At 41.3% G+C, this 11,914-nt stretch overlaps 2 protein-coding genes across 3 annotated transcripts in view; one reads left to right on the forward strand and one right to left on the reverse strand.

Annotated features, from left to right (window-relative positions):
- The first annotated feature begins 463 nt into the window (after positions 1 to 463).
- On the forward strand, positions 464 to 6,950 carry setd4 (SET domain containing 4). Of its 2 annotated transcripts, none has more exons than XM_035663369.1 (13): positions 464 to 798; positions 1,294 to 1,398; positions 1,508 to 1,603; positions 1,929 to 1,966; positions 2,161 to 2,249; positions 2,563 to 2,799; positions 3,018 to 3,077; positions 3,624 to 3,753; positions 3,956 to 4,130; positions 5,102 to 5,180; positions 5,475 to 5,555; positions 5,702 to 5,825; positions 5,915 to 6,950. In XM_035663369.1, the coding sequence occupies exons 2-13, from the start codon at positions 1,323 to 1,325 to the stop codon at positions 6,080 to 6,082; spliced, it is 1,353 nt and encodes a 450-aa protein (XP_035519262.1). In that variant the 5' UTR covers positions 464 to 798; positions 1,294 to 1,322; the 3' UTR covers positions 6,083 to 6,950. The 2 variants fall into 2 exon arrangements, with proteins under 2 accessions (XP_035519262.1, XP_035519260.1); XM_035663367.1 differs by having other exon boundaries at positions 465 to 877.
- Positions 6,463 to 11,914, reverse strand: part of cryzl1 (crystallin, zeta (quinone reductase)-like 1) — a 6,213-nt gene continuing 761 nt past the window's right edge. The window contains exons 2-12 of the mRNA XM_035663856.1: positions 11,775 to 11,874; positions 11,627 to 11,671; positions 10,354 to 10,422; positions 9,643 to 9,776; positions 9,327 to 9,438; positions 9,066 to 9,086; positions 8,574 to 8,672; positions 8,278 to 8,390; positions 8,041 to 8,146; positions 7,910 to 7,955; positions 6,463 to 7,455 (exon numbers count right to left, since the gene is read on the reverse strand). Of these exons, the coding sequence (XP_035519749.1) occupies positions 7,359 to 7,455; positions 7,910 to 7,955; positions 8,041 to 8,146; positions 8,278 to 8,390; positions 8,574 to 8,672; positions 9,066 to 9,086; positions 9,327 to 9,438; positions 9,643 to 9,776; positions 10,354 to 10,422; positions 11,627 to 11,671; positions 11,775 to 11,874 (942 nt within the window). The 3' untranslated portion in view covers positions 6,463 to 7,358. The remainder of the gene's footprint in view (positions 7,456 to 7,909; positions 7,956 to 8,040; positions 8,147 to 8,277; positions 8,391 to 8,573; positions 8,673 to 9,065; positions 9,087 to 9,326; positions 9,439 to 9,642; positions 9,777 to 10,353; positions 10,423 to 11,626; positions 11,672 to 11,774; positions 11,875 to 11,914) is intronic.

Here is an 11,914-nt window from a genome sequence, read left to right on the forward strand (position 1 = left end):
ACATACACACACACACACACTACAGGAGCCAGAGACTTTCACAACCTGATAAAGGGAGATGTTATCATCATGTGGGAGGAGATTGAAAAAAGTGAGAATGTGTTGAGTCATGGTGAGAATTGCAGGGAGAGAACTGAGAATTATCTATAATCTAATAAAAGTGGAATTATGAAGCCAATGATTGTTGGACTAGCACTGACCATTTAAACACACGGCTGTTACTCAGATACAACACAACCTAACTTAATGCTCCACATTGTCTTATGATAATGTAATGATAGCTTTAAATTGTAACATGATACACTATATCAACAGTTTCAACTTAACAGTGACAATTCAATCTTAAAGCCAAAAGTGCAGAGTCATACTATGAGCTCAGCTATGACCTTTAGCCCTGATACAACCTGCTTTAACGTTACAAGCCTTCATGCAGTGTGACTGCTACTGCTACTAGGGTGCGACACTAACCGTTTATATTTCGCAATTCAGCACATTAAAGTAGGGGATATGAAGAGAGGACCTTTCGCCTGGTTTCAGATCAGTGTTTCTGCGTTACATAACCCTGACTGGCGAACGCGAGCGTGTTACAGTGAGCCCCGTTAAAACAACAACGCATTGTTCAACAAAGGCAGATACTCAAATACACATGTGTATGCTAGCAGCTAACTGTGGAACCAGGGTGAAACGGGGGCTCCTTACCTGAAGGTGTTGTTGCAGAGAGGAGTGAGAGAGGCGCTGCTGGAGGAAATGGGAGAAAAGAGGGAAGAGGGCGTCACTGCGCATACCCGGAAAAACAAGGTAACCACGTGGGTTTGAGCACTACCGAAGGAGTCGCCGTTCACGATCAAAATTTGACACAGATGAGGATAATATCTAGGTATTACATTTGGTGTTTAACTCTGTGCGTATGCCATTTATGCACCCATATTTTAACTTTGTTTTATTTGGTGTGTTGTGGCTCAAAAATAACCACAGAGTTGAATTAACACTTCTCTAAAGCAAAACAAAAACTGATTATTATTAGAACCTCCATGAAGGTTTAAGGGTTAATTAGGTTTGTATTAGAGTGCATTAGTTTGAGCTAGCTGTACCTGTGTGGGGTATGATCTGTATTGCACAAGAGAGGATCTTTGCTTTGGTGATATTATAGTTAGTATTTATTGATCAGAAGTTTAGCAAGTGAGGGGATTTATTTTAGCTTTACCACCTCAGACAGTCACCAAATGTCACTTAGAGAGAAAGAGAGACACATTTTTGTTAAGGTTTATAGTGTGTATGTGTGTGTTTGTCCAGCACATACTGTCACAGGTCCAGCTGGAGTCATGAGGGGTGGCAGCCATCGGCCTGGACGAGCTGCGAGGAAGAGGAGGAAAAAACAAGAAAGCATTGTCCAGTCAGGTATAAACCAATTTACTGCTGTGCTTTCTAAAAATGCTTCAGTGCTGTAAGCTGCAGGTCCCTCCTCTGGTCTCTGCCATCACCTTGCTGTGTCTCTGTGTCTCTTCAGTCTCTCTGCGTCACCAGCCGCAGTATGTGAGGCTGATGAAGTTTCTTCACCAACGGGGATTCACCTCATCGCTGCTGCAGCCTGCACTCTTCACTGGTACAGCTCTGCCTACCCAGCCTCACCTCAGGGCTCCCATGTGATATCTGTTTTTGTGTTTTTGTTAATGGGTTTGTTCACATATCCAGTATGTAGCTGTTCGATGTCTTGCTCAGAGACACCATCTGCACAAGATATACATGGAGACACAGATTTAGCAGCTGTGTTTTTTTTTAGTGCGGTGTGTATCCCATGATTGACAAACACAGCAGCCAATCTGCGTCTCCAGATTCTGCTCCTTTCACCGCTCCCTGTAATAATCGCATTGATGGATACATGTGCAGACTTTAAAGTTTGTGTGTTTTCATTGCTTCTTGTAATCCAGACACAGGCAGAGGACTGCAAGCTCTCAAGACCATTAAGGTAAATCTGCTAACACACATCAGTGCATCTGATTGAATAACACAGTAATAACCCACGTAACAGATAGTAATTACTTCATGTATGTCAGAGAAAGACAAGTTAACAGTCACAGCTTTCACACTCATTATTTTTTATCTCTTGTGGTTTATGAGAGCTAAAGTCTTTCTCTTTGTGTGTCTCTGTTTTTCTGTCAGCCTGGTCAGCTGATCATTTCTCTGCCAGAGTCCTGTCTCCTCACTACCTCGACTGTCCTGGACAGCTACCTGGGACAGTATATCAAGAGGTAAACATGCACACGTTCATAGGACAGTATATCTAGAAGTAAACACAGACACACACACACACACATTCATATTCAAAGGAAGCACTTTAAATGATCAGAATATGCATATATCAGATTTTGGAATGGAATAACAAACTGTGAAATATAATGCAACCCATTACAACAGCCATGCAATAACTAATACTTTAAAGGACCACTGTGTAGGATTTAGTGGTGAATATATACATATACATACAGGCATACTGAGGACAGACAGAAGGTTCTGAGGATGGACTGGGATTGACCCAAACCGTCATTATATTTGTCTCCCTAGCTGGAAGCCCCGCCTCTCTCCTCTGTTGGCGCTCTGTGTCTTCCTGGTGTGTGAGCGGCATCGAGGAGAGGCCTCTGATTGGTTCCCCTACATCGATGTGCTGCCGATTGCATACACCTGCCCGGCCTATTTCACAGATGAGGTCATGGCCGTTCTGCCTACCTGTGTGCAGAGACGGGCTGTAGAGCAGAGGGAGGCAGTGCGAGAAATCCACTCCTCAAATCAAGACTTTTTCAAGTGAGTCCAGGACACAGGACAATGAAGCAAGTTACGTGTGAGGGTGTGCTCAGACCAGAACACTGCACATTGTGTCACATTACTTGACAGACCTGGTGTTTGAAATGCATCTCAATAAATGTAATTTTACAGAAGACACAAATAAAAGAAGTGACCCCATTGGTCTTCCTTTTGTAAACAATGTCAATAACAGCCCGTGTGGTTTATTCTTGATCCAGATCCCTGCAGCCAATCCTGAGTCAGCCTGTGGAGGAGGTGTTGACATATGAAGCCTTGAGGTACGCACACATGCCCACACACACACACATGTAAAAGTAAAATATAAATATTTCCATAATTTTGATTTGATTTTTGCAGTTTAACATTATAGTTAAATAAATTTTTTCAAGAAGGTAAGACTTTTTCCCAGTGGCACTCATCACCTGTTACCAAAAATAAATAAATGGGAAAGATTTGCTGGACTGTCAAGGTTACCGCGTCTCCTGGGAATTTAGAAACGTATTTTCCAGTCATGAAAACACCTGGAAATTAATTAAAATCAAAATCCACATTAAATAGTAGGATAATAAATAGTAATTAGGCTCCATTCCATTCAGGTCAAACAGAGTCTGAGGGCATATTGGCTCTGCTACCCTAAATTGAAAAAAAAGCCATAATCACTATCATTGGTAACACCTGTGTTTACCCTACTATTTCATGTCAAAATGGCTGCTGTGAGTGAGTGCAGTTCTTTTCTGTAAAATGATTTCTGGAAAAAAAATTGTGCAAACTCTGGGCTGTTCGTCTGTCAGGTTGCGTATTAAGCTGTTACACTGCTCCTCCAGGTGGGCCTGGTGCAGTGTCAACACACGCTCTGTCTTCATGTCCCACCCATCCAACAGCTTCCTGCTTGGACAGGATGTTTACGCTTTAGCTCCATTTCTGGATCTGCTGAATCACCGGCCTGACGTGCAGGTAAACTGTGGTAAACACATAAACACTTAACTATATGAAAAATCTACCTCTGTAGATCCTGTAGATGCTGTGTATCACTGAGCAGATATAGAATATTTGACTTATTTTGCTTCCCGAGTTGAGTTTTAACTGATTAGACAGTTGGATGGATGGAAAAAAAAATGATAAAACACTCACAAATCTCATCTCTTTCTTTCTCCAGGTAAAAGCTAGTTTCAATGATGTGACAAGATGTTATGAAATAAGGAGCGTCTCCGGGACACTCTGCTACCAGCAGGCCTTCATTAACTACGGTTCCCATGATAACCAGCGCCTGATGCTGGAGTACGGATTTGTCGCCCCCTGCAACCCCCACAGCGTGGTCTATGTGGATACAGGTGAACTGCAGTAGGAAATAGAAAGATACTCTTTGCCTATGAAGCATCTCCAGATTTACCGGAAGGTGGATTAACGTCTGTTGTCTCAGTTTATGTTGCTACAGTTGAGGCTCGTGGTATACTGTCTGTATATATACATTTATTTGAGTCAAATGGAAAATTGTTATAATTTCAACATAAAGATGTATGTAGAGGTATTGTTCATAATATTTCAAAATGCATATGTTTATTAGGGATGCACCAATACCACTTTTTTGAAACCAAATACAAACAAGTACTTACATTTGGGCACTTACCGATACTGAGTACCAATGTGAGTACTTAATAATTCTAGCTCTAACAATGACAATCAAATTAAACGTTGCTAATGTGCTAATGTTGTTGTAAAAGTTGCTTAAAATATCTGCTGACATTGCTTCTCCTTCGCCCATAAATGGAGCCAGCTATGAGGCCACTGAGGTCCAGACCTCAGTAATTAGTTCCAAAAAACCAAATTGAATGTAACAAATTGCTGCTATATTAGTTTATAATCAGGAGTTCTATCTTTTTCTTTTAAGTGCATGGCAGCTGAACAGCTGTGTGCGCAATCCGTTACATTATGTGACATACATGTAACGAGTTGCACGTCCACTACAATCCTGTCATTCTGTGCGAGGGCGGTGTAACACGCAACACTTACCACAAGATCAGCCAAGGGTGTTTGTTCAAGATCTGAGCTCACAGACTATTGATCTACATGCATGTGGCCCAGTTCCAGCAACAGCTTTAAATAGCAACCTACCTTACTGCCGTCACACTGTCTGTTATCAGCTACTCCAACAGTGATACACTCACGATGTTCATGATGATGAAGGGTCACATCAGTACGAGAGAGAAGTCAGGAGTAGTTTTATGATTATCAGTACATGAGCACAGTATCGGACCAGGTATCGGTGCAGCCCTAATGTCCGTGTGTCGCTGTGGTCCCTCAGGTGTCCTCACTGATGTTTTAAGAGGTGACAGGAGTTTGGATCAGAAGATCAAGTTTCTCAGAGAGAACAATTTCCTTCAGTAAGACATTTGCATTGTCATTGTGCCTTTCATGCATTAAATAGATTGTCTCTAAATACTGGTATATTAGATACAACTAGTTATTATTATTATTACATTGTTATCGAGGAAGCAGGAGGGGTGATGAAGGCATAGCTAATTTTTATTTTATTGTATTCTAAAATAGATTATATTATATATATTTCTATTTCTGCATTGCACTGAGATTAATTCTAACTAAAATAAGTCTAGAATCTGATGCATAAATTCTCCATCTTTTTTAATCCCATTGCCGTTTTTCTTCCTTCCTGTCAGTAATCTCACTGTGTCCAGTGAAGGTCCCAGTTGGAGGCTGATGACGGCTCTCAGACTGTTGTCTCAGCCACAAACACTGTAGTAAGACCACACACATACACATTAAAAGCCCTACTTGCTTATTCTGCTCTAAAATCAACTTTTCTGTCCTTTGAATTGGCCAGTTTATCAGTGTTGACAGCGTAATTGGATAGAAATGATTTATTAGATGTGTCTTCATTTTATAGTCACCACTGGAAGGCAGTGTTGCTCGGCCAGGTGGTGTGTGAAGACAGAGAGGAGTGGAGCATCCAGACGGCTAAGACTCTCTGTCAGCGACTACTACAAGACACACACACAGCTCTGGAGAAGGTGTGCGTACATACACACACACACACACTCCACCAAGTATCGACTCACTTTCCACTGATTGCAACAGTGATTGTTTTTTTTTTTGTTAGATCTCCCACCTCTTGCAGCAGTGTGACCAGCCAGTCAGGGAGCAGCTAGATGTGGTCATGTCACTGCGACAGGAGGAGAGGTGCATCCTGGGAAGCTGTCTTGAGGCACTAGGAGACACGCTGAGACAACCAGAAAAACTGTCGTCATGTCAACCAGACGCAAGCTGACATCTGATTGTTGCTAAGGCCTGCCAGTCAAGGACGAGGCTGAACTGGTGATGCTGTGACCGTCTCCATGTTCCTGTTCTGCTTGTCCACCAGTGCGACTGACAGCAGGACTGCCAGATGTTCTGTAACCACAGGGTCACAGGTTTGATTCCAGGTGTGCTGAAAGAGGGTCTGTCCTGTTCTGATGGTCCTGGGCAAGACGTCGAGGATCTCATCACCACCATCATCATTTGAGCCAAGAAAAGGTCAAAGATACAGTGCACTAAAATGACTGTAAGCACAGTATTCTTAGAACCTTGTGGACTCATGTAAGAGAGAACTGTGAGGAAAACAACACATTAGAACCGGCAGCGATGCATGAGTCAATAAGGACGGACAAATCCTCTTGTCTTATTTTATTTCCAGATTAGACAAAGACAAAAACTGAAAAAAACATACACAACATGTTTTATGGCAACTACATAAATTGCAATTCCTGGTTGGACTGCAATTTGGATGTTTTATAAGCAAAACATAAAATGTTTGTATTTACACCAAAATCAAGAATTGCAGTCATATTTTTTTTTTTTTTTATAAAATGTGTATTTACTGGGTCAAATGAAACTTTGTGGGTTTTCAAAGAAACATAAGCTACGTTCACACTGTAAGCCTTGGTGCTCAATTCTGTTTGGCTGTTCACATTATTTGTTAAATGTGGCCCATATCAGATTTCAGTGTGAACAGGTCCTGAAGTGACCCGCCTGAGTTACATAGAACTCACTGGAATTCTGATATGACTGTTAACACTGCAAAATAACAGACCTGTATCTGATTTGGACAACATATGAGAGTGGAACAAATCAGAATTAGTTCACGCTGAAAAAAAAAACCAAGAAAAAACCCAGACCTGAGTCACATAATAAGAAAATCTGATTTGGGTCCCTTGTGCCTGCAGTATGAATGCAGCCGTAAAGTAACAAAGACCAGACAGGCTGTACTGTGGGGGGCAGTCACATAGGATAAGCCACATGAAATCATACTCATATTCAGAAGTTAGATATAAAATTTCAAAACTGTGTCTGAATGTGGTCAGAGCCGTTTGTGTGGAGGAAACACAGTGGCTCTTTCCTCAGAACCAGGAGAAAATTGATTCTTCCCGCAGCTTAAAGTTAAACAGGTCAAGCTGGATCTGCAGGCTCTAACCTCAGGTGTTAATATGAGTGTGTTCCTCTCTGTTGGCCCAGAAACAGGTTCATCATGATGTCTTCCTGCTTCTATTAATGTCTCAGTGCTTTGGTCAGAGTTGAACAATTGCCTTTTTCTTCTGGTGACGCTGGACAGTCTCCATGGCAACTGTGGCTTCATAGAGAGGGACCGGCTCCTCAGGCTGAGGTCTGCAGAGACGGATTGAAACCAGACAGACCAACAGATTAAGTTTGATTAAGTTATATAACTCTACTTATTTGGTGCTTCCTGTTTTGGTGGAGTTATTATTACTGTAACAAGTACGAAATTCTACAGTGACAAATGTATGTAATGATCCTAAATCTATATCAAGGAACCACTTCTAGATGAGTGTGTAGGACCAAATTGGTCCAGTAGGTGTCACCTTATTAATATTATAATTAATAAAGGTAGAAACTTTCCCACAGGAAACAGGTGCTGCTGGACGGAGGAGTACAAATACTTTGAGTTACACTAGGCCACACTGCAGGTGGACTGTGTTGTTGTATTAGTGGAATCTTTGGCTATATGGAGATTTATGGACAATAGTTATGGAGTCTTGCAGTAATGCATTGTTTGACTGACCCCTACAACCTTACTGAGTGTCTGTTGTGTTTGAATTACCTGAGTACTCCAGTTGACATCTTCTCCACAATGTCCTTCAGAATATCTGACAGGGCTGTTAAGGAGGGAGTGTGTGTGTGTGCATGATCATGTGCATACGTTTTAGATTACACAGTGTGAGTACAGGATACGGAGGTATCTTCCTTGCTGCGCTGACGAAGCCGTCCAGACTTCTTGGTTGAGGAAAGTCACAGAGGCCGATTTTAAGTGCAGCAGTCTGCAATCTGGAGGATCCAGCTGTAAAGATACAAAAACACATACACTGACTAAAATATTTATTTTTAGTCTGTTAGGACTTTAAGCTGTGATGTGTATCCTGTTCATCTTTTAACTGTATGATGCAGCTTTCATGTGTGACGCTGACTCACCTGCAGGTCTTTGTGGGATGTGACCCAGTGCCCCCCCACTCCCAGCACGCTGATGATGTCATGTTTGTGTGGGAGGAGCTTTGTGTCCTCTGACTCCTCCTCTTGGAGACGCACTACACACAAACACACAGCGATATGTTCTGGTGTCATGATGCTGAGTTGAAGATTGTGTAGTTGAAATCTTAAGAGAATCTGGAATGATCTACAGGACCAGTCAGAAGCCCGAGGGCACTCACCATTTTTATAATCTTACACACATTCATCAGTGTGAATCAGACACAAATAAATGTGTTTACCTCCAGAGTCTATGACTATATCCACTCCCAGTCCTCCTGTCTCCTCTAAAACCACCGGCAGCAGGTCTGATGAGCCCTTATACACTGGAATAACCTTGGCTTTAGACACAAAGACACAGCAACATGGTATCATGAGTCTGTCTGGATTACAATACATTTGTCAAGTGAACCAATCTCAATGCCAGTTTGCAACTCTACTCCTGTCAGCACAAACATCTCGTTGCAGTGGCTGCAGTTTTAATAGTATCCACATGGTGGCAGCAGCTTTTAGACTAAGGCAACCTCCCTTTTAAAACATTTGCTTATGGGCTTTTCTTTGAGTTACATGACTCAAATGAATGTTATCTCTGTGACTAAAATTTAGTACGAAAAACAAACAGGTCTACAGCTCATATTGGTAGATCCAACAGCTATTTACTGCAGGTGTGAGAAGACAAGCAAGGAACAAAGCATGTAAGTCAGTTAGAAAGAGGCAGAAAGAAAAGATCTCACCTACTAAAGGATCCTGAACACCTGAGGAGAATATGAAGGGGAGGCAAGAAAAGGAGAAAAGAACAGAAGAAGACAGGAAAAATTAGCAAAGATAAAAAAAAGAAAGGGTGGAGGAGCAAAAGAGCATGAAATGAGGATGAAAATAATTGTGTTGATTTAGCAGAAAATGAATTTGAAAACATTGTACAGACACTGTACATTATTGACACTTCAAACAAACAAAATCAAACTACAGACATCCCATAGTTGGCCTGTACATGCCTACGCTGGGTCGAAGCTGCTCCAGGAATGTGTGCTTTTGCGGCGAGTGTGACGTCGTCAGAACCTTCACTCCATGGTAACAAGCCAACTGGATGCACATGAGGCCGAAAGACTGAGGACGGAGGAGGAGACAGGAACATTACGCATAGATTCATTGTTTGTTTGTCTTAATAAGATAGTTTTAAAGGTAGAGAATCATATGAAACACAAGACCGTCCTGGATGAATGTTGCAGTTACATGGTGAGTGTGTTTCACCGCCATGCCACCAAGACTTCATTCATTATTTGGGGTTTATTTAGTTTCTTTTTTACATACGCTGGCTCCATCCATGACCAGGAGTGTGTGTCCGGCTGCCATGCGAGCATGTGTGTGTAGAGCAGTGTAAGCACACAGGCCGTCGCGCAGCGCTCCCGCAACACACACCGAGCTGAGCTTCTCTGGCTTCTGAACTGGAGAACAGGAACAGAAACACGTTTTATCAGTTTTACAGATTGCATTATGCCCTGATGACCTCACAATTTCAAGCTTTGAGGGAGCTGATTTCAGATGATTTTCCAACCTCCTACAAGGACAGAGTGTTCTCTCCGTTCTCGTGCAAGGCTTAAAAATGAGTTCAGACAGAAAGTACATGTGACAGGGAGGCACTTAAGGTGCTTTTACACTATCCTTCTTTTTTCTGTCAAACTGCCAGCGCCACGTTGTTTTAGTTTTTGAAGGTGCAGATGACAGAGAAGAGTCATTTAAGAAAACCACAGTGCCTGCTGTGTTTCAGGGCAGAGTGGAGAGAACAGTTTGACCTTTACATGAGGGGAAGTGACCTTGACTGACTCACACAGACCATATAGCAGGATGTTATTGAGTCAAGGAATAAAGATGAAAATGACTGATTAGAAAACAATACTATGTGTGGGCGGACTGCGTTGTGAGAATATGTGTTTGATGACAATGGAAGCTGATCACTGTGGGAAAAAAAGTATATATTATGATTGAGTGAGGGTGTGTGCGTGAGTGTGAACATTATACTACCTAAATAGTGTTCATCTATGTCAATGACATCACAGAGTCCAGAGCAGGGAGAGTCCAGAGGCAAAATACCTGGAAAGGGAGGACAGTCTTCTTAAGATATACATATAACATGTTAGAAGTAAAGGTTAGGGACAGACGGATTAAATAATCTGATTTTCATCATATTTCTGATTATCTGAATTGTTTATTTAATCCATTTTCCAATAATAATTATTTTAAAATGTACAACTGTGGCTGTTTTAACCGCTGCTCTCTGTCTGCAGTCACTACTTTGTAGTCTCACTCAATGTCCCGCCCACAGCACTAAGTACAAGTGCCTCAAAATTGTACTTAGGTACAATACTTGAGTAAATGTACTACAATACACTCTAAATTTTGACACTAAGATTTTCATTTTACTGCAAATGTACACCGGTTCCAAATCAGGGCTGCGCGATATGGTGAAAAGATCATTTTGTGTTTATTCTGACGGATACTGTGATTGTGATATGATTCATGATTAATGTGGGAATCACTATTTATTAACAATTAAAAGCATGATTATGTAGAATTTCTGGGTGTGAGTACCAATGTGTCTGTCAATCTCAAGATTTCTAGACCTCTGCAGCACTACAGTACTACATTATAATGCTGTTTGGTCACATATTTTACCTTTATCAAAACATTGCAGCTTCTGTGATTTGCATATTGCATATTGCACATGGCCATATTGCAATTTCAAATATCCTTTGATTAATTGTGCAGCCCTATTCCAAATATCGTTTTCTTCAATTACTAATAATTGGTTATCTGTATCAGCTTTAAAAAAACATATTGGTCAATCCCTATTAAGGGCAATATGGACACCAATAATACTGCAATTACACATTGTTACAATATTAAATATGCATTTAAAATCCTGAGATAGAAAGGCAAACTCGTATTAGTCCTATGAGTCAAGAGGACTTTTTTGTTTTGCACAAATATAATCTAACAATGTAAAATGAACTTATTCATTGGGATGTGAGAGCTGGGAATTACCATCTAAATTTGAAAATGTTTTCACAATACAATGACATGAAGAGGAAACAAATGACCCAGCTCTAGTTCTAGTGATTAGTTATGAAATATGAATACATTTTCAAAATGATGCACCCCTAAATAACAACCCTAATCTCACAAATTCCTGTTGTGCTCTCCAGTGTGCTTACAGTTAATATCACATGTTCTATCTTTCACAAACTCATTGTAGTCAGAAGGCATCTCCTAGATCAGATTGAAAAAGAAAACCTACCTACAACCTCATCCTCTGGCTGGAAGAAAGACACCTTGTCGCCCACTGCAGGAAAAAACAGACTGGTTAAACTGGTGCTGACTAAGGTCTAATCACACTAATTGCATGTAGTCCTATTAAACGAGTGTAAACTGTGTGTGTTTACAACCTTGCAGGACGACCCCAGCCACCTCTCTGCCAACAGGGATTAAGTCTTTCTGGATCCCCACGTCACCAAGCAACTGCAGCAGAGGACAGATGAGCAGAGAGAGTCACACAGTGTATGGACACACACACAGTGTATGGACA

The sequence above is a fragment of the Morone saxatilis genome, unplaced genomic scaffold (assembly GCF_004916995.1).
Source record: "Morone saxatilis isolate NCDOM2014 unplaced genomic scaffold, NCSU_SB_2.0 Contig19, whole genome shotgun sequence".
Taxonomy (NCBI): domain Eukaryota; kingdom Metazoa; phylum Chordata; class Actinopteri; family Moronidae; genus Morone; species Morone saxatilis.